Raw genomic sequence first — 25,288 nt, 5'->3', positions numbered from 1 at the left:
ACTTTTTTTTTGTAACCACTTTATTGAGATATTCATATACTATACAATTCACCCATTTAAAGTGTACAATTCATTGCTTTTTAGTATATTTACAGAGTTGTGCAGCCAACACCAAAATCAATTTTAGAACATTTTCATCACTCCAAAAGAAACTCTAGCTTTTAGTAGTCACCCTGTTTTCCGTTCACGACTCCCAGCCCTATGCAGCCACTAATTAGCTACAGTCTCTGTAGATTTATCTATTCTGGACTTTTGATATAAATGGAATTACACAATATATGCTCTTTTTTGACTGCTTTCACTTAGAATGATTTCAAGGTTCATCCACATTATAGCATGTATCAGTACTTCATTCCTTTTTATTGCTGAATAAGGTTCCATTGATTGGATATACCATATTTTATTTATCCTTTCATCATTGAATGACATTTGGATGGTTTCTACTTTTTGACTTTTACAAAAATTGTGGAACATTCTGTGTATAAGTTTTTGTGTGGACATGTTGTCATTTTGGGTAAATCTCTAGGAGTGTAATTACTGGGTTATATGGTAACTATACTTAACCTTTTGAGGAACTGCCAGACTTTTCCAAAGCAACAGCATCATTTTACATTCCTTTCAGCATGTATGAGGGTTCCAGTTTCTCTGCATTCTTGATATTGCTTGCTAGCATCATTCTTCATAATGCTTGATATTTTTTTGTCTTGATTATAGCCATTCTAGGTGTGTGAAGTAGTATCTCATTATGATCAACCCTTAATTTTTAATACTATTAACAGTAAGTTCTTTTGGGTCATTTGGAGTTAGAGAGATTTCCTCTAACCTCTTTCCTAAAAGTAGGTTTGTTTTTTGAAATGAAGTTTGTAATGAGAAAATATGATCACCTTTGATGGCTTATGTACTTGGTATCTAAGAGTAACTCGGAATTTCAGCAACTTGTCCATTATCATATACTAGAGGCCCAGCGCACGATTGAAATCACACGAGGAGGCACCCCATGGGCCACCAGGGGAGTCAGGCCAGACGGGCGCCATGGGCAGCTGGGACCTGCACCTTACTTCTGCTCCAGGCCGACCCCCCGCCCCCCCCCCAACCTGTGTCCGCTCCGGGCCACCTGAGTCACCACGCAGGTTCGGTCAGGCCCCCGTCTCTGTTTCCTCTCCACTCTGGGCCTCACCTGCGCATGCAACTCCTCCTGTCCCGTCGTGGCCCATTACAGCGTCCCGGCCTAACTTGCATATTACCTCTTTTTATATATATAGATAGGAGGCTTATAGTATTGATGAGATGAAAAATACTGTTCTTTACTTTTTGCTTCTTGACTTTTTAAACTTTTTTATTTTGAACTAAATTTAAATTTACAGAAATGTTGCAAGAATTCACCAATTACTAATTTTTTGTCGCGTCTGGTTTATTATTGTCTATAATGCGTATTCTTTTTTTCTTAGAGTAAGTTGCACACATTATTGCACATATCATGTCTTTTATTCCTGAACTAGAGGCCCGGGGCACGAATTCGTGCATGGGTGGAGTCCCTCGGCCTGGCCAGTGATGAGGGCCCATCGGGGCTGTCTCACCCCGTCTTGATTGGGGCTGGCCAGCTGGTGGGGAGGGGCTGTGGGAAGTTGGCTGTGGGAGTGCACTGACCACCAGGGGGCAGACACAATGCAGGAGCTGCCCCCTGGTGGTCAGTGCGTGTCATAGCTACCAGCCAGTTGTCTGGTTGTTGGGTCATCTGGTCATAACTGTCGCTTAGGCATATATATATAACTGATATAAATATGTTTCAGTACGTATTTCCAAACAATAAAGACATTCATAACTACAGGATGGTTTTTAAAATCTGGGAGTTTAGCACTGATATAATATTCTAAAATACAGACTTTATTTAAATTTTGCCAATTGACCCAGTATTGCCCATTGTAAAGTTGTTTTTCTTTTTTGCTTCAGGAGCCAGTTTATTTTATTTTATTTTTTTAAAATATATTTTATTGATTTTTTACAGAGAGGAAGGGAGAGAGATAGTTAGAAACATCGATGAAAGAGAAACATCGATCAGCTGCCTCCTGCACATCTCCCACTGGGGATGTGCCTGCAACCCAGGTACATGCCCTTGACCGGAATCGAACCTGGGACCCTTCAGTCCGCAGGCCGACGCTCTATCTACTGAGCCAAACCGGTTTCAGCAGGAGCCAGTTTAGAGTATACATTACATTTAGTTGTTATATCTCATTAGTCTCTTTTATTTATTTTTTTGGTTAAACCTCCTGAGGATATTTTTTTCATTGATTTTTAGAGAGAGTGGAAGGGAGGGGGAGAGACAGAGAGAAAGAAACATAAATGTGATTGGTTGCCTCCTGCATGCGCCATGGTGGGTGCTAGGGATCGAGCCTGCAACTGAGGTATGTGCCCTTCACCAGAATCGAACCCGGGACCCTTCAGCCTGCGGGCCAATGCTCTAACCACTGAGTCAAAGCGATGAGGGCTCATTAGTCGCTTTTAATGTATAGTGTATTTTTGACCTTTTTTCAAACAAAGGAAATATTTTGAGATATATATTAAATAATTTCTTTATAGTACATATTAAATCTTAAACCATCTTTTTTTAGCAGTGTGTGCTTTAAAGTGTTATTACAGTTTAGAATTTTTTATTTTAAAAATAGCTTAGTAGTGATGCTTAAATTTCAGCCCTCCCTCCAAAAAAATATATTTATTGATTTTAGAGAGGAATGGAGAGGAAGAGAGAGAGAGAGAAACATCAATGATTAGAGAGAATCATCGATTGGCTGCCTCCTGCATGCCCCTTATCAGAGATTGAGCCTGCAACCAGGGCATGTGCCGGGACTAAGAATGAAACTGTGAACTCTTGGTTCATAGGTCAATGCTCAAACACAGCCACAACGGCTGGAACCAAAAATACTTTTTAAGCATTATGTTTAATTGATTTATTCAGGAATATTTTATTGAGTGCTTGCTATGTGCTGAAATGTAGTATTTACTGGGTTTCAGTTTCTATAACAATAATAGATAACATTCACATTTTAATAAGTCAAGATAAGCTAGATTAGAGTTTTGCTGTACATGAAGTAAGGACAAAGTGATAGATAGGAAATCAGCAAAGGAAAAGTATTCTGACCTCCAGAAGCCAGGGCTGAGTCCATGACTATGGGAGTCATGATGTTGAGAGGGGATAAACAGGAAAGATTTTGAAGAAGGAAAATTAGTTTGTTTTTTTAAGTTGTTCAATACAGTCAGGGAAGTAATGTTGTTTAAAGAGCCAGATTTCAATATTCAGGATTTCAGTAGATGGGAACCAAGTAAAGTGAAGTGAGTCAGGAGTGAAGGCCTGATGGCTTGATAACGGCATAGTGGCAGAACAGTAACATTATACCTGTTTGATCTCTAGACAGAAGTTATATGTATTTGTATCGAATTAATATATACCCTGCTTTGTTTGGGAAAACAGCAGCTGGCAAGGAGAGAGGGGCAGGGCTCAGAAGTTGTTTATAGCTAGTGACTGCAGTGTAAATTCTGGTGAGCTCATTAAGATTTGAAAACCAATCTTTTTCTTATTAGGAATCTAACAATTGCAAACGGAATAGATGTACATAAAAGTTATTGTTATTAAGCAGTTTTTTGTTTATAGTAATTGAAATTTAATTTACAGTAGCATGTGTTAAATATGCCACTCTTACTAAGGTACTGTTGCTTTGTTTTTAAGCTCTTAGAGATTTGTTTGATTCCATGGATAAAACTTCTTCTAGTATTCCACCTATTATTCTACTGCAGTTTTTGCACATGGCTTTTCCACAGTTTGCAGAGAAAGGCGAACAAGGACAGTATCTTCAACAGGTAATCAGGTCAAGGTTCTTGGTTTTCATTTTATAAGTGTAAATCTTAGGTTTCCTACACTTACACTTATTGAAATATATTTGGAAATACAAATATAAGTCATCTATGTCTATTATGTCTTGCCTGGTGTGATGCAATATTCTGTTAACTGATCCTCTTGCTCTTTTTTTGTTTCTTTGCAATATTTCTCCATATAGTCCCCAGAGGCCTTTTAAAATGTAAATAAGATTATGTTGGTCCCGTGTTCAGTGCTTCCTAGTGATTTTCTATCCCTAAATAATATAAATCCTAAATAATCTAGCCTCTGGCTACCTTTCTGAACTCATCAGATGCCACTGTCTTCCTTGCTTCTCTCCAGGTATTGGCTTCCTTGCTATTTTTTTAAAAAGTATGTTTTTATTGATTACAGAGAGAGAAATATCAATGATGAGAGAGAATCATTGATTGACTGCCTCCTGCACGCCCCTACTGGGGATTGATTGAGCCCACAACCCAGACATATGCCCTGACCAGGAATCCAACTGCGCGACTTGCTGGTTCATGGTTCGACGCTCAACCACTGACCACACCAACAGGGCTTCCTTGCTACTTTTTAAACCCTCCATGTACCCTTGTTCTGCAGGGCCTTAGCTCTTGTTCCCTTTGGCTCTCAGTGCATGACCTTCCTCCTTACCTTCAGGTCTCATGACTCCAATGTCAGGGCATCAGAGAGACTTTCTTTGACTGTCGTATTGAAATAGCACGCTTTCCTTGCATCAATCATTTTTTGCTCCTGTATTACTCCCCCCGCCCCTTATAACCCTTCTCTGAACTTAAATGTGTGTTCTATATTTTTTATCTGTGTTTCCCATTTGAACTTTATTTTATTTACTGTTATGTATTCCTAGTGTCTAGAACAATGTTTAGCATAATTAGGAATTCAGTAAACATGTCTTGAATGACTGCAAAAAAATATTTTGGAATTTTTGTTGTTTTGAAGATCATAAAATATTGACTTTGGCTTAACATTTTTAAAGAAAAAAGTAGCTTTCTTCTTCCCTAAGAATACGAATTATTTTGGGAGGATTCTATAGACCAAACACTGTCACAGCCAGGATTACTTACTATGTCATTCTAAAAATTACAGGATGCTAATGAATGTTGGATACAAATGATGCGAGTATTGCAACAGAAATTGGAAGCCATAGAGGATGATTCTGTAAAAGAGGTAATCTATATCATAAAAGACCTGTGGTCATGATGCCATAACAGAGTCATGACCAAACGAGCAGTGGCTCTCGCGGCGGGCGGTGTATGAGCTACTCGAGCTACTCGCTGTGGAGAGCTACTCACTGTGGAGAGCTACTTGCTGTGGAGAGCTACGAGCAGCAGAGGGTGGGGCACGAACTACAAGTGGCGATAGGCAGGGCGGCCAGCTGAGGCAAGCAGAATCATGCGCACTGGGCTTCTAGTTGAAATATATTTGTGATTACAGATCTTCATTGTACTTTGATTCATCCCTACCGTAAAGGCTTGAAATAAATTCATCTTAATAGATAGACATGTACTTAAATATTTTACATGGTCAATCTATAGTTGGAATTTGGAAGCTTGCATTTGACACTTGAATTCAATGTATTGTATTAAACTTAATTGATATTGTGCATCAAGATTTTGGCAATATTTTTTGAGCAGTAGAAGGATTGTGTAGAAAGGGATTACATTTTAAAAAACTTACATATATATTACTAAACTGGATTGTGTGGAAGGTAGTATATATTAATAAATACATGATTTTAATTTTTGCAGACAGATTCTTCATCTGCATCAGCAGTGACACCTTCTAAAAAGAAAAGTTTAATTGACCAATACTTTGGAGTTGAGTTTGAAACTACGTATCCTTATGAGCCAAGATATGTATAAACTACTCAGAACTTAATAGAAGTGTATGAAGTGAATTGCTATAAATACCTTGGCTGATTGGAGTGGTGGGTGGGATGGAAGGAAAATTCTTTAGAGGTTTTTATGTCTAAAACATGTCATGGAAATAGGAAATTTGGAGAAGTGTATAAAGTATATACACTTATCTAATCTTAAAGGTTAGATAAGTGTATATACTTTAAGGATATTCATTATTTTTTTCTTATGAACATCTTTAACATAGTCAACTTCATTAATTTGCCTCAAAGGGAATTTTTAATAGTATGCAATAGAGTGCATCAGTTATATACATGAGATTGAACCAATTCATAAAACATGAATTGAGGGAATTATTATTTTCTAGCTGATGGGTAGAAACTTAGAAAATATTTGTCTTTATGTATCTTTTGGTTATTAAGACCATTTTAAGACTGTGTAAATAGCAACTTACGTTTGTTTAATGTTTATCCTTTTCTTACATTCATTACTGAATATTGTTGGTAAGTGAATTAGCATTTTAAAATATGTTGAAATCTCTGTTGGAAGACCAAAATGTTTTAAATGCTAATGAATGATACTATTAATTTTAATAGCATTAGCCATTTTCCTTATCTTACTTTGGAAAGCATGAGATGCACAGAATCTGAAGAAGAAGAAGTCACTAAAGGAAAAGAAAATCAGCTTCAGCTTAGCTGTTTTATCAATCAAGAAGTCAAGTATCTTTTTACAGGACTTAAATTGGTAAGAACAATTGGAGTTGATCATCATTATTTATGGATTCTGCATTTGCAAATGCACCTACTTGCTAAAATTTGTGACCCAGCATCAATACCTGTGGTGTTTTCACAGTCATTTGAAGACATGCTTAGTGTGGCAAAAATTTTGAGTTGCCTGAAACACACACTGTACTACTACCTGAGGTCCAGAAAGGTGATGCTCTTGACTTCTCATTTCAGCTCTCATACTATAAACAAGTGTCTTTGCAATCCTTTTTTAGTGCCACATATTTTGCATTTTTGTGCTTATTGATTTTGCTATTTAAAATGGCCTTCAGACATAGTGCTGAAGTGCTGTCTCATGTTTTAAGTGCAAGAGGGCAGAGGGCTGTGACATACCTTAAGGAGAAAATTAAGTTTCTTTGATAAATTTCATTCAGGGATGAGTTTTAGTGTAGTTGTGACTGAATTCCATGTTAATGATTAACAGTGTATATTAAGTACGGGATCATTATACAGAAACACATAAAACAAGGTTATGTATTGATTGGTTGGCAAAAATGGAGCCAGAGGCTTGCAGGAAGGCTCTGAGGGTGTAATAATGAGGGTATTTTAATAATTATGAGGTATAAACTGGGATTGTACTGTGCAGATCAGGACATAGAGTCATTCTGCCATTGCACTAGTATTGCAGTTGAGGTCCTAGAATTTAGGTGACTTAGTTTGGTTTGTGACAGATCCAGAACAAGAACTTAGTATTCTTTGCCTAGTGCCATACTAAGGAATGCACTATAGTGAGCAGATTGATAAAATATAATGGTTTGCTTGCCAATTTTTTAATTTGATGTGATTTGGGGAATATGCACATCTTTTTGTAGGATAGGTAGTGAATTGGGGTAAGTATCTTGATAAGATAATTTGTTGTCAGGGAGCTCCCATTTATAGTTTGGGGTAAAATGGGTTAGGGGAGGGTTAGTAAATTTAGACATAAGTAGATAGATAAATAGTGATATTCTTTGCCCTCTGGTATTGGGAGGAGAGTTGTGAGGCATAATGGCTTTTGAGAGAAGTTAGTTTTAAAAGCATTACAAATACTAGCTAACCACCAAGAGTCCTATAACAACTTACAATGTGCAAGTTTCAGGGCTTCAAACATGAAGTATAAGTATTAATTGGAGAGTGTGGAATAGAATGTATGTCAGGGATTCTCCAGGATGATCTTTTCTTTAAAATTTTATGAAATTCTATAAAAACGAAATATACTTGGAACTTCTAGATGATAGTGTATTGGTGATAATAGGTATAGCTTATTATCTGATGAATAACATGGCAATAGATATGCTTTCTTGAAAAACAGGTATACATGAGATTTTAAATTTATATTATAATTTTTAGATCATTCTGATTATTGGATCATTTTAATGTGTTAGATTATAGATTATTTTAATCATTTAAGTAATTTGGCCTCACATTTTATTACCTTTTTGATCCTGAATAAACTTGATTAAATGTTCAGAAGCTACTCTGCAGTGATAACTTTTGTAATGTGATTTGCAGGTTTTTTTAATTGATTTTAGAGAGAGGAATGGAGAGGGAGAGAGTGATAAAACATCAATGATGAGAGAATCATTGATTGGCTACCTTCTGCACCCCCCCTATTGGGGATTGAGTCCAAAACCCAGGCATTTGCCCTGACTAGGAATCAAACCATAACCTTCTGGTGCATAGGTCAGCATTCAATCAGCAAGCCACACCAGCTGTAACTTTTAAAAACCAAACTTAAAAAAATTTTTTTTAAACAAGTATAACATGCTTAAACTAAACGTTAACAGTAAATTGTTTTAACTCTGTGATTTCTTATATATTTATATTCTTGAAAGTAGAGCACATTAGTAGTGTTATTTTTTTTCCCAATTTCATTTTATTTAAAAAAAAAATACATATATTTTTATTGATTTCAGAGAGGAAGGGAGAGGGAGAAAGAGACAGAAACATCAATTAGGAGAGAGAATCATTGATCTGCTGCCCCTTGCACACCCCCCAGTGGGGTTGGAGCCCGCAACCTGGGCATGTGCCCTCGACTGGGATCAAACCCGGGACCCTTCAGTTCACAGGCCAATGCTCTATCCACTGGCTAGGGCTCATTTTACTTTTTAAAATGAACTTATTGGGGTGACATCTTCTGTATATATAAAAGGCTAATATGCTAGGTGTCCGACCATACGACTGGTTGCAAAGACGCGCACTGACCCCCAGACGGCAGACGCTCAATGCAGGAGCTGCCGTTGATGCACACTGGTCATTTACAGAGAAATGGCACTGTGGACCTGGCGCCCACAAAGCAATACTTGGTTTCCCCCAAATGGGACACAGGCCCCGCCACCACCCTGGAGTGAAACCCACCAAATCGCAGCCAACTCTGCTGAGACCCCATGGCGCAAAATGCAGCCCACAGCCCAGTCCAGCCTGGAAATGATGGCCATGGGCACTGGGTAATGATGTCACATGGCATTGTCCGGCTTCCTCTCCCTAGCAACTAGCTTCCTTGCAGTTTCTTCAGTCCAGGAACACAACTTGCTTTATAACCAGGTGCAAACATTCATTAGCTGGAAAACGGAGATTTAGAAAGCTTAGAAACTTGACCCAACTGAAAAGAAGTAAAAAATGTTGGACCTTGAAAATGACTTCAGGTTTTCTCACTGCTCAGAATAAAGTCAAACACTGCTGCAGTTAAATATTTTACCCTTTGTCCTCCTTGTGTGATCTATAATAATCTGCTTCGTGTTGATATTTACTGCTGTGTTGCTGACAGTTACGTGAAAGAAGTTGGAGTGCTTCACTGGGCTGGAAAAAGTTTAGCTACATCAGAAAGCAGGTCTAATTAAACAAGTTTATTCTATATATACAAAAGGCTAAGTTGACTTGCGCATGTGCGATACATATAAAGCTCTCGTTGGTGCCAGTTGTACGTCTGTGTTGCAATCTGTCATTGTTGATTGCGAATTTGGTTGACACTTCTATAGAAAAAGGATGAATAGTGACATTAAAATATTTCTTCTAATTAATTTCCTCTCAATGTGCATGAATTTGTGCACTGGGCCACTAGTTGATTAATGAAATTATATAGGTTTTATACGTACAATTCTTTAATATATCATCTGTGTATTGTATTGTGTGTTTGCCACCACAAATCAGGTCTTCTTCCATCACCATTTATTCCCCCTTTTAGTGCTAACTTTTTTTAGTATTTTTTTATTGACTTAAGAGAGGAAGGGAGAGGGAGAGATAGAAATATCAATGATGAGACAATCACATAGGTACTATTATCACCATTTACAAGTAATGCCCAAAGGGGATAACTACCTTGTCCAGTGTCCCACAGGCTCTAAAAAGTAGATATGATCATTAAGATATGCTTAATGGACAAAGGCTTTCCCACATTGGCTAGATTAATAGGGTTTCTTTGAAATCATAAGTAGAGGAATGCCATAAAAGAATTTATGGAGAAACCAAGATGGCGGCATAGGTAAACACCTGAAATTGCTGCCTCGCACAACCACTTCAAAAATATAACTAAAAGACAAAACGGACATCATCCAGAACCACAGGAAGGCTGGCTGAATGGAAATTCTACAACTAGAAGGAAAGAGAAAAGCACACTGAGGCTCAGAGGAGGCTCGGAAGTAAAGTGCAGGGGTACGGAGGCGCACGCGGAAAGGGCTGGCAACTGAGGACGCGGTTGTCTTTTTCAGTTGGGAGGGAATCACAAGCTCCCAACTGCTCTGAACTCCACTTCCTGGCGCATCTCCGGGGACCCTGACTCATATGGGGAGAAACTGGACTATCTGGCATCGGGCGGAACTCAAGGGCGGCTTTCTCTAAGAGGTGCTTGCAGCGATTACCACAGGACACTGAGACCTGGGGCCTCTTAGGGTAGGGCTGAGGATCAGCCATAGCTGTTTGCTCTACCCTGTTGATTCCCTGAGACCCCGCCCCACCCAAGCTGTGCACAGAGGCTTTTGCATATGAATGGCCTGGTGTTTGCAATATAAAATTACCTAATAAACTGCAGCTGGGTCAGAGAGACCCAGAACATCCAAAAGAAGGCCCAAGGCCCCACAGCAGCTTGCATTGCTTCACAGCTGGGCCTCATCTGGGCACCTCCAAACCCCAAACAAAGAAGAATAATCTGCAGATCTCTCCGTAGCTCCTGCTGGGTAGCCTCAGGCAGAGGCTAAATTAGCACCTCCTTAGAGATCCAAGAGCCAGTGTACCCAGTGGTCAGAGTGGGACCATCCAGATTACAACTCCTCAGATCCATAAGGGACACACTCGGGGGCAGACTCAGTGAGCACCAAAACCCCACTGAAGCAAGTCTTGCCCCATAAGGGTGTCTTCAGCACAGAAGTTCTCCCACTGTAGACACAGCTGATTGTCATAGACAGTTGGCCTGGAGGTCAATTCCTCCCAGTGATACCAACAACAATCAAGGCTTAACTACAACAAGACTGTGCACAGAGCCCACAAAGGGGTGCACCAAGAGTGTCCACCTCAGGTAATTGGGGAGGCTGAGCCACTGGGCCCTATAGGACACCTAGCACACAAAGCCACTATCAACATGGAAGCATAAAAAATGCGGAGACAGAGAAACAGGTCACAAGTGACAGAAATGGAGGAAAGCAAACTACTGGATATAGAGTTCAAAACCACGGTTATAAGGTTTTTCAAGAATTTTATAGAAACGGCCAATAAATTTAGTGAGACCCTCGAGGATATGAAAAAGGACCAACTAGAAATTAAGCATACACTGACTGAAATAAAGAATAATATACAGAGATCCAACAGCAGACTAGAGGATCCCAAGAATCAAGTCAAAGATTTGAAATACGAAGAAGCAAAAAACAGCCAACTGCAAAAACAAAAAGAAAAAAGAATCCAAAAATATGAAGATAGTGTAAGGAGCCCCTGGGACAACTTCAAGCGTACCAACATCTGAATTATGGGGGTGCCAGAAGAAGAGAGCAAGATATTGAAAACCTATTTGAAGAAATAATGACAGAAAACTTCCCCTACCTGGTGAAAGAAATAGACTTAGAAGTCCAGGAAGCGCAGAGAACCCCAAACAAAAGGAATCCAAAGAGGACCATACCAAAACACATCATCATTAAAATGCCAAGAGCAAAAGACAAAGAGAGAATCTTAAAAGCAGCGAGAGAAAAACAGTTACCTACAAGGGAGTGCCCATAAGGTTGTCCGCTGATTTCTCAATAGAAACTACACAGGCCTGAAGGGAGTGGCAAGAAATATTCAAAGTGATGAATGCCAAGAATCTACAACCAAGATTACTTTACCCAGCAAAGCTATCATTCAGAATTGAAGGTCAGATAAAGAGCTTCACAGATAAGAAAAAGTTAAAGGAGTTCATCACCACCAAACCAGTATTATATGAAATGCTGAAAGGTATTCTTTTAGAAGAGGAAGAAGAAAAAGGTAAAGATAAAAATTATGAACAACAAATACATATCTATCAACAAGTGAATCTAAAAGTCAAGTGAATAAATAATCTGATGAACAAAATAAACTGGTGAATATAATAGAATCAGGGGCATAGAAAGGGAGTGGACTGACAATTCTCAGGGGGGACGAGGTGTGGGGGGTGTGGGAAGAGACTAGAAATAAATCATACACCTATGGATAAGGACGGGGGGAGGGGTTCTAAGGGCAGAGGGGGATTGGGAACCGGGTGGAGGGGAGCTATGGGGGATAAAAAAGAGGAACAACTGTAATGATCTGAACAATAAAGATTTAATTTAAAAAAAGACTATGTAAAATGCAGTATAGACTCTCAGAATCTGAATAACATTTGGGTTATAGTTTTAAAACTTTAAACATTATGTTTTATATTTCAACAAGTTCATACCAGTATACATTTTTACATTCCAATGATTTCACACAAGTATAAATTTTTTTATGCTTTCTGATGCCTTTTAAAAACTGAACCATATCTAAAAATAAACATCTTCCCACATTGTCTTCATTCAGATTATTTCTCAGTGGTATAAACCCATTGTCTATTAACGAATTAAAGGTGTGATTCTATATTGTGGAAAAAATAATTTTTTAAAACTAATGTTTGGTCTTCTATTATGTTTTTTTTTTCAGCGACTTCAGGAAGAAATCACTAAACAATCTCCAACATTGCAAAGAAATGCTTTGTACATCAAATCTGTAAGTTGTTCATTCCTTTTGAAATAGAATTCCATTTTGTTAAGAGTTTTCCACTTTATTACTGTTGCCCAGTCTTTGTTTTTACCAGACCAACGAACTAAAAACTTGTGTGGCATATTCATGTAAGATGATTTCTTTCTATTTTTTCTTCTCAGTCCAAGATCAGCCGGCTACCTGCTTACTTGACTATTCAGATGGTTCGATTTTTTTATAAAGAGAAGGAATCTGTGAATGCTAAAGTTCTTAAGGTTAGTGTAACAAAATTTTCAGTGTAACAAAAAGTTATTCTTTGAAGGCAATTCCTAACTTACAAGACAATTCATAACTTACAGTAGGTTTCTTTAGTACTTTAGGGATAGTTAAATTTTCTTTAAAATATTACAAATAGGGAAGTTATTAACAATAGCCAAGTGGTTTTTAACCAAGATATGCATTGGAATTACCTATTGTTTTCTTTATTTTAAATCCTATACATGTCTGGCTTTTTCCCACCCCCCAGATTCTGATTAAGTGGGGCCTAAGGTAGTACATTTTAAAAAAGATTCCTAGAGAATTCTGATGGATGCCCTCCATTTCCCAGAAACACTGCACTAGATCAGAGATCCTTATCCTTGTAGGTTTAGGGCTGGGGGTGGGCTCTGGTGCAGTATAACACACTGCACTCTGTTCTGGGCAGTTTCTTTCATTCAGGTGAAGAGAATGTTAAATTATTGGTACCCAAAGAGTACTTACATTGAAATCGGTTGATGTAGGAGCTAGCCATATGATGTAGCTGTTTCATTGAACTGTATAGCTCTGCTATATATCCAGAGTTCCTGTTGAGCTGAAAGTCATAATACATTTTCAAATATACTTAGTGTTATGTTAGAAGGTTGACTATAGTTGCAGTATCTACTAGTGTTCACTTCATATATTAATATTAGTTACTGAACTATATCACTATTGTTTCTATGTGAAATTGTATTTCAAATTATAGGCAGAAGTGATCCCATTTGTAAATTGACTCCTCTGATGATCTCTGTTATTTTCACAACAACTGGTTTAATATTTCTAAAATGCTTCTTTGTTATATGAAATTTGGTAACTCCTCTGTGGTCAGTTTCATGGGTTAAAATGTTTAATGGAAAAAAAGTTTAAAATTTATCTTACCTTGAAGTTACTACCAGATTGAAAATAAGCACTATGATGTTTCTAACTGCAAAGATTTCCAAGTAGTTTTTACAGATTTTATTTTCAACTTTATTTGAATTATGAAAGCACTACTTTAAAAGTGTGATAGATATTTTAAATAACTACCTTGGTAAGTCTGTCTACACATTTTTTTTCTTTTTGATTTGTATATAGGATGTTAAATTTCCTCTCATGTTGGATGTGTATGAACTATGTACACCAGAACTTCAAGAGAAAATGATCTCTTTTCGATCAAAATTCAAGGATCTAGAAGATAAAAAAGTGAATCAGCAGACAAAGACAGTAGGTTCTTATTGCTGATTTTTTAATCTTAATATTTTAATCTTCAACAATTACTTTGTATTGTTATTTATTGTAGAAATGGATGAGCCTGTATTTTATTTAGCTCATATACAAATCCCACATATATTGGTGAAAGCCTTTAAAGTTTTAGGTGTATTTAAGCATATGAAAAAGAACTTTAGTTATGGTAAAGTGTTCTTTATAGTAGAACTACGGGCCCAGTGCACGAATTCGTGCATCCTGAAAGGAATTGTGGGCCACAAGGCTGCAGTGGGCACAGGGGCAGGTCTCGGCCCCTCCTTCCTGCCCCTGCTCGACTCCTCCTGCAGTGGCCCCCGGTCCCCTGTCTGCCGGTGGCCCCGCTTCAGCCACTGCCAGCCCCGCTCGCACCTGCTGGCGGCGTGGAGTGATTGGGACCTGCACCAGCAATGGGTGCGAGCGGGGCCGGCACCATCAGCAGGTTCGAGTGGCGGCTGCTGCCCCGATTGCCCCTCAGGAGAAGGGGGAGGCGGAGAAGCCCTCAAGGGGGATTGGAGCCAGCAGTCGCCTCTTCCACCCGCTGACGGCACCAAGGGATCGGGACCGGTGCTGGGCGCTGGCAGTGGGTACGAGCAGCGGCTCCAGCATCAACTGTGGGTGCGAGTGGGACCAGCGCCAGCAGTGGGTGTGAGCGCTGGGTGGGAGGCGCAAAGAATTTTCAGTAACCACCAGAGGTTTGCCCCGATGATAGTGACTGGCGCCCCACCTTGGTCTGGCACCCCCGCTCACCTGCTCCACCATCCCGCTGCGGCTGACGCCCACCATGTTCCGTGCCCTGCCACCTGCTGCTGACGCCTGCCATGTTTCACACGCACCCCCCTGGTGGCCAGTGCACGTCATAGAGACTGGTTGTTCGGTTGTTCTGCCATTCGGTCTATTTGCATATTAGGGTTTTATATATATAGATAAGCTTAATTTCTTTTCTCCTATAAACTGCAGCTTATATTTCTTTTTTATATATCTCCTTACAGCATATATAGAAAACCTTGCCTAGATTTTCAGAGTATTTTATTATTTTCCTTGCAAGGCATGGAATTATCTCCATTTTTGTGTGTCGAAGTGGTGGTATAAAATATTGATTGACTCATTTATGCCCACTGAGAAAACTAACTGCTGCTGATATGCTTGTTACTGCTAAAATTATAACCATATCAACTTTATATTTAACAGATTGTTATTTTGGGTTTATATAAAGTATACCTGAGTTACTATATATTTGATTTTTTTTTCCAAAATGAAAAAGATATTTCCTGTTAATAAAGATTGTCAGTGTGATATTGTAATATGTCAAATTTTAAATTCACCCAGCCGGTGTGACTTGGTGGTTGAGTGTCAACCTCAATCACCCAGCCACACCGTGAAGGAAGTCACAGTTCAATTCCTAGTCAGAGCACAAGCCCGGGTTGCGTGCTCAATCCCTAGTATGGGGCATGCAGGAGGCAGCCAATTAGTGGTTCTCTCTCATCATTGATGTTTTTATCTCTCTCTCTCCCTTCTTCTCTGAAAGATCTTTCTTGGCCTAATTTAATGAATTTCTACTCTTACACTCCTTTCTTCTGCTTGCTTTGTGTTTATTTTGCTCTTATTCTTAAGGTAGGGGAGCTTAGTTTTTATTTCAAACTTTTCTCTATTTTCTAACATAAGCATTTAGGGCTATAAAATTCTCTCTCAGCAGTGCTTTCAATATGTCCTTCAAATTTCATTATATTGTACTTTCATTTTCATTCTGTTCCTTGTATTTTTTTTCATGTATTGCCCTTCAGACTTCTCTTTGATCTTGAATTATTTAGAACTATCTTGTTGACTTTCTAGATGTTAGAAAAATTTTCTATCTATTATAGATTCTAGTTTGATTCCATTGTAGTGAAGAACATACTTGTGATATTTACATTTTTAAGAATGTGTTGAGGTTTGCATTAGATGCTTCAGGATGTGATCCAGCTTGGACACTTGAAAAGAATGTGCATTCTGTTGTTGAGTGGAGCGTTCTATAGATACTGGTTAGATCCAGTTGGTTAATGGTGTTGTTGCGGTTTTTTGTAACCTGGCTGTTTTTCTGTCTAGTTCTATCAGTTGTTGACTGTGGAGCAGTGAAGTCCTCAACTAAAATTGTGCAATTGTGTGTTTCCCTATTCAGTTCTGTCAGCTTTTTTTAAAAAATATATTTTATTGATTTTTTTTTTTTTTTACAGAGAGGAAGGGAGAGAGAGAGAGATAGAGAGTTAGAACATCGATGAGAGAGAAACATTGATCAGCCGCCTCCTGCACATCTCCTACTGGGGATGTGCCCACAACCCAGGTACATGCCCTTGACCGGAATCGAACCTGGAACCTTTCAGTCCGCAGTCTGACGCTCTATTCACTGAGCCAAACCGGTTTCGGCAGTTCTGTCAGCTTTTGCTTTGCATGTTTTATAGCGCTGTTAATTGGTGCATATACATTTAGGATTTTTTTTTGTCATCTTGGTGGAGTGAACCTTTCATTATGCAATATTCCTCTCTGTCCCTCGTAGTTTTTTTTTTTTTTTTTGCTCTGAACTCTACTTTATCTGATTAATATTGCCACTGCTGCTTTCTTTTTGTTACTGTTTGCATGATCTTTTTTTTATTCTTTTACTTTAAAGTTTCCCATACTGTTATATTTGAAGAGTTTCCTATAGATCTTATTGATCGTGTATAGTTGGATCATGTTTTTAATCTACTTTGTTAACCCCTTTTATGTACAATAATTTACATTTGTTATTATTGGTATGTTAGTGTTTAAATCTATTTTATATTTTCTTCAGTATTCTCATTTTTGTCTTGTCTTATAGATTACATGCACATTTTCTTTTTAAGATTTTTAATTGATCTTTAGAGAGGAAGGGGGAGGGGAGAGAGAGAGAGAGAGAGAGAGAGAGAGAGAGAGAAGCATGGATCAGTTGCCTCCTGCATACCCCCTACAGGTTATCGAGCCTGCAACCCGGGATGTGCCCTGACTGGGAATCGAACCAGCAACTATTGGTGCATGGATGACTCCCAACCAACTGAGCAACATTGGCCAGGGACTGAACATTTTTTTAGAATTCTAGATTGATTTATGTATGATATATTTAAAATGTATTTCTTTGCATAGCTTTTTTTGGGTTGCTGTAGGTATTACATTATATACAGTTGACTCTTGAACCAATGTGGAGGTTAGGAGTATAGTAAAAAATGCATGTGTAACTTAAGTTGGTCCTCTGCATACACATTCCCATCCACCAGTTGACACTGAACAGTGCTCGTTTGAACTGTGTGAGCCAATTGAAAACAAACTGCATATAAGTGGACCTGCACAATTCAAACCCATGTTATTCAAGGGTCAGCTGTATATGAAAAGGAATGGTTGGCCTAATTGTACTTTTTTGTTGTAGTGTCCTTTGATTTCTTGTTACTCTAGTTATATTTAAACTGCTTGCATTGTCTTCATTTCTATTAGAGTTTTCAAGAATTTTGTGCTCCTATGCCTATATAGGTTGTTTAATTTTTTTGTATTGCACATGGAAATGGGTTGATGCAGGAAGTTTCCACTTTAAAGATCCTTGTCTAAAGTAGTAAATCATGCTTCTTTTAATATAGGTAAATATTTGCTGAATTAAATATTTGTTTATTTGGGCCAAAGTGGCAGGTGACCTTGGCTCAATAGATTGAATATTAATTGCAGTAATTTAACTTCTGTTATTTTGAGGCAGCTTTTTCTTTTCTTTTTTTCCCACTTACATGGTTTGATAGTATTTTGGTAAAATAAAATTATAAAATTGGGTTTTCCTTTACTACCCTAGAGCACTGTTCATCTGTATTACTATATTCACTGGTACACTCTCTAGCTTTAGTGGTTTAACATTGATCCTATAGTCAGAGGGTCTGTTATTAATACATACAAGATTTTATTTTAAAATGTAGGACCTTTGGGTTTCCAATTTTATGTTAACTGTAGTTATATCATTTTAGTAATTTGTAAGGCAGACTAGATTTTGTCTTTGTTTTGCCTCATGTGTAACTTAAGTTGGTCCTCTGCATACACATTCCCAGCCACCAGTTGACACTGAACAGTGCTGGTTTGAACTGTGTTACAAACCGCATATAAGTGGACAGTAAATATTCGTGGAAATGAATATAGGTATTCACCACTTTCCACAAGTTCTCGTTATGCAACTTCACTTTTATGAAAGACCTACCCATTTTAGCATACTGAAAGAAATCTGAAGAGGAATTTTGCTTTTAGGAAAAAAGCCATTACCATACTTACGTAGGTCTTTTGCTTTTTGTAAAAGTGAAGTGGAATAATGTGAACTTTCTGAAAGCAGGGGATACTCTTCGCTTTATATATGCCAGTTTGGCTTTTGAAAGATTTCATAGGCACGCTACTTTCAGATACTGGGGAAACGTACTCTCATTGAGAATGAAAATTTTATTTCTGATATCATGGTCTAAAATTAAACATTTTTTTCCCTTCAGAGTGACAAAAAGAGTAGTCCCCAGAAAGACGTTAAGTATGAACCCTTTTCTTTTGCTGATGGTAAGTGAATCTTTATTTCAATTGTGGTGTGTGTGTGTGTGTGTGTGTGTTTTAAGGTAAGATTACTGTCTAGTCACATAACTCTTTTTTTTAGTTATCATGCTTTAAAAAAAGTCAGGGTTCTTGAAATCTAATTTATCTCAATATGACATACAGTAAAAATCACTCTTTTTAGCATAAACTTCTATGAATGATACTTCTTAAAACATCTTTCATGAAGCCTTAATTTTGGATAGTATCTTACTGGATTCTAATAGAATAGTGCTTCTCTAGGCTAAACTTCAAAACATAGTTCTTGCTTGTTATTTGGTTTTAGAAAGCACATGTCTGTTTATTTGTCTAATATTGAATTTATATCTTCCTTTAGACATTGGCTCCAATAATTGTGGATACTATGATTTACAAGCAGTGTTAACACATCAGGGAAGGTCTAGCTCTTCAGGTCATTATGTATCATGGGTGAAAAGAAAAGAAGGTAAAGATTCTTTTTTTTTTTTTCAGTTGTTACATACTATTTTAATAGTTTGTTTAATATAAATTTTATAACAGTGGTTCTCAAACTTTTCGGTTTCAGAATCCTTTTACACTCTTTTTTTAAAAAAAATATATTTTATTGATTTTTTACAGAGAGGAAGGGAGAGGGAGAGAGATAGTTAGAAACATCGATGAGAGAGAAACATCGATTCAGCTGCCTCTTGCACACCCCCTACTGGGGATGTGCCCGCAACCCAGGTACATGCCCTTGACTGGAATCGAACCTGGGACCCTTCAGTCCCCAGGCCGACGCTCTATCCGCTGAGCCAAACCGGTTAGGGCCTTTTACACTCTTATATTGAGAACCTTCCCATTTTGTTTATGAGGATTGTTTCTTTATAATAGAAATTAAAACTGAGAAGTAAATTTATTCATTCAAAACTGACAGTAATAAACCAATTACATAAATAATATTTAAAAAATGAAAATCCCAATTTTTTCCCAAACAAAAAAAAGTGGCAAGAAATGGTATTGATTTACATTTTTATAAGTCTTTAATAGGAGACAGCTAGATTCTCCTAATTATTTCTGCATTGTCTTTTGCTTTATCATACGTTGTGTAGCCTCAGGAAAATTCCAAAGTACACTTGAGAGAATGAGGGGGGAAAGGTACTTAATGCTTTAGTAGTGTTATGAGAATAGTTGTAACCTTCATGGAACTCCTGAAATGGTTTTGAACCTGAGTAGTCCCTGGATCATGCTTTGAGAACTGTTGCTATGGTAGATGGAATACTGCTGTGCGTAAAGTACCTTTTTTGAAATGGAACTCTGAAAAAATTGTGAATGATTTTAATTTCATTTTCCTCTCGTTCTTTAGATGAATGGATTAAGTTTGATGATGATAAGGTCAGCATTGTGACACCAGAAGATATCTTGCGGCTTTCTGGTGGTGGAGACTGGCATATAGCTTATGTTTTACTCTATGGGCCTCGCAGAGTTGAAATAATGGAAGAGGAAAGTGAACAGTAATCTTCATTTTAGCTATTTATGCTTAGGTGTGAAATAAATGTTATTTGTTGATCATTTCTATAATCCAGAGCTTTAGAGGAAGATATATAAGTGGTTTTGTTTTCCCTCATATGGAACAAAGGGCAGAAGCAGACCACTCTGTGTGTCAACATAAAATATTGCAGAAAAGAGAAGCCTTTGGACTGTGCTGCTCTGTATAAAGGTGACAGGAAGAAATTTTTTAAAAGCTTATTTCTTGCATTAATTTTTTAAAATTCTGAGTTGAAATGCCTTTCAACCATTATCTTCTGTGATAATTTTCCCTGCCTTTTTCAGCTCAATATTCAGCAATGAAATGTTTATTGCACACCTATTACTGTTTTGTTGTTCTTGCATGGTTCAAACCACAGGTAATTTCCTTTGCCTTATCTAACAAATTCTTCCAGGAAGATGGAAAGGAAGTAAGTGTTGCTCTCATTGTGCTCTCAGTGCTGCTGTCCACATAGCCCATGGAAACATGGATACAATCAAGTATTTGTCCAGCCTGATTGTTGCTGGCTTTTCATGACTTTAAAATAAATTGTGATCAATAGTACATTTGATTATACATTTATTACTGTCTCTCTGATGTACTATGGTTTGTACATTTAACTCTGCAATGGCTTTGTAGTAATCAACCTTTAAAGGATGTTGACAGGCTCTGGTTGCTTATTTTTAGAAAATAGGGATATTTAATAAAAAAAAGAAAAAGAGGGATTAACAGTTTTTGACCTCAAGTCTTGTCTGTTGAGTTGGCTGAAGTTCCAATATGTTAACCCTGATGGTTAGTTTTACTCTGCTGTTAAGCATCCATTTAAAAACGTTATCTTTGCCTGTTAGTATTATATTGTTTAAAAAGAAATACAAAGTTGTAAGAGCAATGGAGTTTTTTGGATGCTGAATGCAGCATTTATCAGTCAGATCTGTCCTTTGGCTCAGTTATTTTTATACTTCTGTCAGTTCCCAAAAATCTTAATGTCTATTTCACAGCTTAATATCAATGATTTTTCTAGTGGTGGTTGGAATACCAAGAGTATGAGGTATTTCAATATAGGTTTAATATATTCTAATTAGTCAGTTCCTCATCTTTGTCTTAGGAGCCTTGATTGTTAGAGAAAGGATAGATTATTACCAAATTTGCCTCTGATTTTGAGTTGGGTATTTATAATTAAGTTTTGGGGATTATCATGAAATCTCATCTTTGCTTACTCTCGTTTTAATGCTCTGCAGAGCACAGACAGCACTGATAACCAGTAGATTCCTTAAGAATAGTGGCTATTTTTGAGTTTGTGAGAACTCTAGAGGACATAAAATAAGTATTTCAGGGAAACTTTATTTGTATATAGCTTCTTCAGCTAATCTCTAATTACTTGAATTATTGGCAATCAGTACTTCCTTTGAGGGAGGGTGCAGAATAGGATGGGGAAAATGAGACCATAAGAATTGTGATGTTTTTTATATATTGGTATGCTGCTTGTAATTCTGCAGTGTTTTTATTCACTGTTATATTTGGCCTGAACAATTTTGAGGACATAATTTAGCAATTAAAATTTAATTTTTTTCTGATTTGCAGGATGCTGTAGCTACTAGAGATCAGGTGAGGTAGATTTAGAACAAAGTATATAAACCTTCTATAGAATTAGAATTTTTAAATTGTAATTCCTTGTCATTATAAAAAAAACTTTATTTCATTTTATTTGATCCAAAAAGCATTATTCCAAAGATATTTTAAGTATAAGAAATTAGACTTATACCAATGTTGTTTTAAACTAATAAGGCTGTTTTAGAGTTCAGCCTTGCATGTAGGGTCTTTGAGAGTAAGCAAGAAAAGGTCTTGACTCCTGAGTGTGCCTTATATGCTGTGCCACTAACACGACGCCCTTTTGATACTAGAGCTGTGCTGTATACTGTTGGACTAGCTAGTGAAGTTAAGCCCGAGCAAGAACATTTATTGTATAATGTGCATTTAGTAGTTGTTGTTCTGGATTCAAAACAATGGTAACAATCTTAGACCCCTAAAGGATAATGCTTATGTGGGGACAGGAAAAAGAGGTAGTTCTGTCTCCAACCATTACTACCTACCTAGTGCTTTGCTGTTTACAGGGTGCTTTCACAGACATCTCATTTGAATTTCACAACAATCCCTGAGCAATGCATCCCTATTTTAATGACTTGAGAGGTTAATTTTTATAAGGCTAAAGGAACTAGGTTTTAGACTTCACCCCATTTCTTTTAAAAGTTGGGGGTCAGCAAACATTTTCTGTAGTGAGCCAGATAGTAAATACTTTAAGCTTTGCAGAATATAACTTTTTTGTTGCAACTACTTAATTTGCTGTTGTAGCAGGAAAGAAGCCATAGACAAAACCTAAAAAATCAGTATGGATGTGTGATTAAATTTTACTTATAAAACCAAGTGGTAAACGGACCATTGTTTGCTGATCCTCTGTTTTAAAGCATGAAACTAGAGCAGCCATATGGATTCAGAAAGTCTTATTTTGGGATTTTCAGAATAGCAAGTTAAATTTCCTAACTGCTAACGGCATGCAGAAACTAATTTGGCATAGTGTATTTTAAGAAACACCATGCCTCTAAATATCACTCACTGACTTAACACATTTAACAAAAATATATTGTGACCTTAAGGTCATGTCACTTTGGCCATTTTTCCAACCTCCTACTCCCTCCTCCCAAGACCTGACTGAGGTCAGTTATCAAGAGCCAATGTGTGTTTTGTTCTTGGAATACCAGCCAACTGTACAACTGTTATAAAAATGTTTATTGTTTACCAAAACCAGTGGACCTCTTAACAAATGCTGCTTGGTAACAAAATCTTATCACAGTTTTAATAAAAAAAAAAAAAAGCTAACTATTTGTCTCATTGTCATTAGTTAGACTTTCTGCAAGGTCACTTAATCCAGACTTATTCAGTGCATTAATCAGATTCTCAGGCGTTGCATGGACTCCCTCTTGATCTTGCCAGGCAACTAGTAACTGCCTAGCTCTCATCTTCATGTCTTCACTATCACACTCAATCTGTCTAATATCCGAGTCTTTCATTTCCAAGTAGGGAGCCAGAATCTTCCATTGTTCACCCAATTTGTTGGCAAATATCTCTATTTGTTCCCCTGTTACAGGTTTGTCTCGGCGAGCATCAGGGCCTAGAAAACACAAGAAATGTAAATTATGTACCAAGTATGAGGACATCTACAATTCAAAGTATACAACAGAAATGGGAAGATATGGGGCCACCGAAATATTAATCCCCTTTAATAACCTTTATTTTGAAAGTAAAACAGTTCCTTTTTATATTTTTCCATGGATTGAATACTGTTCTTATGACCATTAGGAAATCAATTTTAAGTTATTGTCAAGCAGTGCTTTAAATTCCTTACTATAAGAAGCAGCTGAGATACATGGTAGAAGTTGAGAAGTAGATCAAATTAAATAACGTACCTCTCAACAAAGAACCACAATCTTTGTAAAATAGCCAAGAAAATTCAATTCTTACTTTCATTTTCCTTCAGTAAAGCATCATTATCTTCCTCATCTTCATCCTCACCTGTTTTTATTTCTTCAGAAGGAGGCTAAAATGAGTAAGGAGAATGTTTAAAAGAATGCCAACTTCTAAAGTAACTTGGGATTCATTTGTTTAGATAAGCTGACTGTGACATTCCAAGTATAGGACCCAGAACTTTACCCCTGAGGGTGTTAAATGTGAATGTTAGATATGACAAGTAGAAGAACAGTGTTAACCTGGAGAAGGAGTGGATGGGGAAGATCTGAAAGTTGGAAAGACTCCCCTTACTCCCCCAACCTGGGAAGAAGGGAGTCAGTAAAAGATGTTAAAATGATTTTCACATACCTAGCATATAGTAACAATAGTCTAAGGAAGACCAGGGTTGAGCACCTATGTCCTTAAAATTTTTTGAGTGATTTTATTAGCTTTTATGCACATAGTTATTAGTATCATATTGTAGTAATACAATGAGAAAATTGTATTGAAAAGGAGAGCCAGAGTAGTAAGGCCAAGTTGCCTACTACTACCCTGTCTTTGAATATAATGCACCAACAAACAGGAAAAACGATAACAGTTTCTCCAGAAGTATTATAGACTTAGATTAAGTTATACACGTGTTATGTATTTCCTATGAAATGTATCCTCAAATGCATTTCTCTTCATTCTAAAACATGGAAGTTGGTGGATTTTTCCCCACAACTCTAAATTCAGCTCTGTTCAAACGATAGCAGTTTTAAAGAAAATAACATCAACTAAAGGAAATGAAAAAAATAGATTTATAATACTTACTGGTAATTCCTTTGCTAGCTTTATTACCATGTTTTCAAGATATTCTGGCAAACTTTTGAACTGCTGGTTGGTTGGCTGGAAGAAGTGAGGGCTTCTCCGTGCTAACAGTCTCAGGGCTCTCCAACCATAATTTGAATTGTTCACAGCCCTATAAAAAGATGTTGGTCTTATAACTTTATAGTCATTTATTTCTATATTCCCTTCTAGTTAATGTAACTCACCAGGTGAAACTCTGTAACTCTAAGATAAGTAGCTGAAGGCACCATTCTTTTCACTCTGATCGTATTCCCAAAGAACCTCAGTGTGCAGGTCACTTATATTAGAAACCAACAGAGTCTGAAGAGGGAGGTCACGCCAGCAAGCACATTTAAAAAGTTTGTATGCATTTTACTTAATTTAAAAAAGTCAATATGTGCAGTACTGGCTAGATGTTGTATATGCAGGACAGAAACAATCTAGTTACTTAGGGGGGAAAATGAATTCATAATAGGTTCAACATGTTTTAGTGAGTTGATATCCGCCAGCATAATGCCACCTATAGGTGTGAGTTCCAGAACATAAGTTCAACACTAAGTTCCAATCATTAATTTAATCAATGCTTGGTTTCCTATTTATACAATGCCTAAACTTTAATTTGCTCAGAACCAACCTGATGGGATAAAAATGGCTCCAAAATGAAAAGGGAAATATCCAATAGTCAAGAGAGTAAGCAATG

General features: G+C 37.3%; 2 protein-coding genes across 6 annotated transcripts in view; one reads left to right on the top strand and one right to left on the bottom strand.

Moving 5' to 3' along the window:
* The window catches only part of USP14 (ubiquitin specific peptidase 14), a 41,652-nt gene extending 20,829 nt beyond the window's left edge, over positions 1–20,823 (top strand). Inside the window, exons 7-16 of one of the 2 annotated variants that reach the window (XM_006097384.3) lie at positions 3,722–3,852; positions 4,979–5,059; positions 5,641–5,726; positions 6,378–6,492; positions 12,630–12,695; positions 12,851–12,943; positions 14,040–14,168; positions 18,686–18,746; positions 19,114–19,221; positions 20,098–20,823. In XM_006097384.3, the coding sequence (XP_006097446.1) occupies positions 3,722–3,852; positions 4,979–5,059; positions 5,641–5,726; positions 6,378–6,492; positions 12,630–12,695; positions 12,851–12,943; positions 14,040–14,168; positions 18,686–18,746; positions 19,114–19,221; positions 20,098–20,249 (1,022 nt within the window). In that variant the 3' untranslated portion in view covers positions 20,250–20,823. The remainder of the gene's footprint in view (positions 1–3,721; positions 3,853–4,978; positions 5,060–5,640; positions 5,727–6,377; positions 6,493–12,629; positions 12,696–12,850; positions 12,944–14,039; positions 14,169–18,685; positions 18,747–19,113; positions 19,222–20,097) is intronic. The other variant, XM_006097385.3, reaches the window with a different exon arrangement.
* A 2,205-nt stretch (positions 20,824–23,028) lies between these two features.
* THOC1 (THO complex 1) overlaps positions 23,029–25,288 on the bottom strand; it is a 31,071-nt gene continuing 28,811 nt past the window's right edge. For all 4 annotated transcript variants that reach the window (XM_006097383.3, XM_023761162.1, XM_023761164.1 and 1 more), the window contains 3 exons: positions 24,574–24,721; positions 23,776–23,851; positions 23,029–23,425 (listed from right to left, as the gene is read on the bottom strand). In XM_006097383.3, the coding sequence (XP_006097445.1) occupies positions 23,130–23,425; positions 23,776–23,851; positions 24,574–24,721 (520 nt within the window). In that variant the 3' untranslated portion in view covers positions 23,029–23,129. The remainder of the gene's footprint in view (positions 23,426–23,775; positions 23,852–24,573; positions 24,722–25,288) is intronic.

The sequence above is a fragment of the Myotis lucifugus genome, unplaced genomic scaffold (assembly GCF_000147115.1).
Source record: "Myotis lucifugus unplaced genomic scaffold, Myoluc2.0 scaffold_200, whole genome shotgun sequence".
In the NCBI taxonomy this organism is placed as follows: domain Eukaryota; kingdom Metazoa; phylum Chordata; class Mammalia; order Chiroptera; family Vespertilionidae; genus Myotis; species Myotis lucifugus.
Note: the sequence above shows the minus strand (reverse complement) of the source record. Positions and strands in the feature narration are given on the sequence as shown.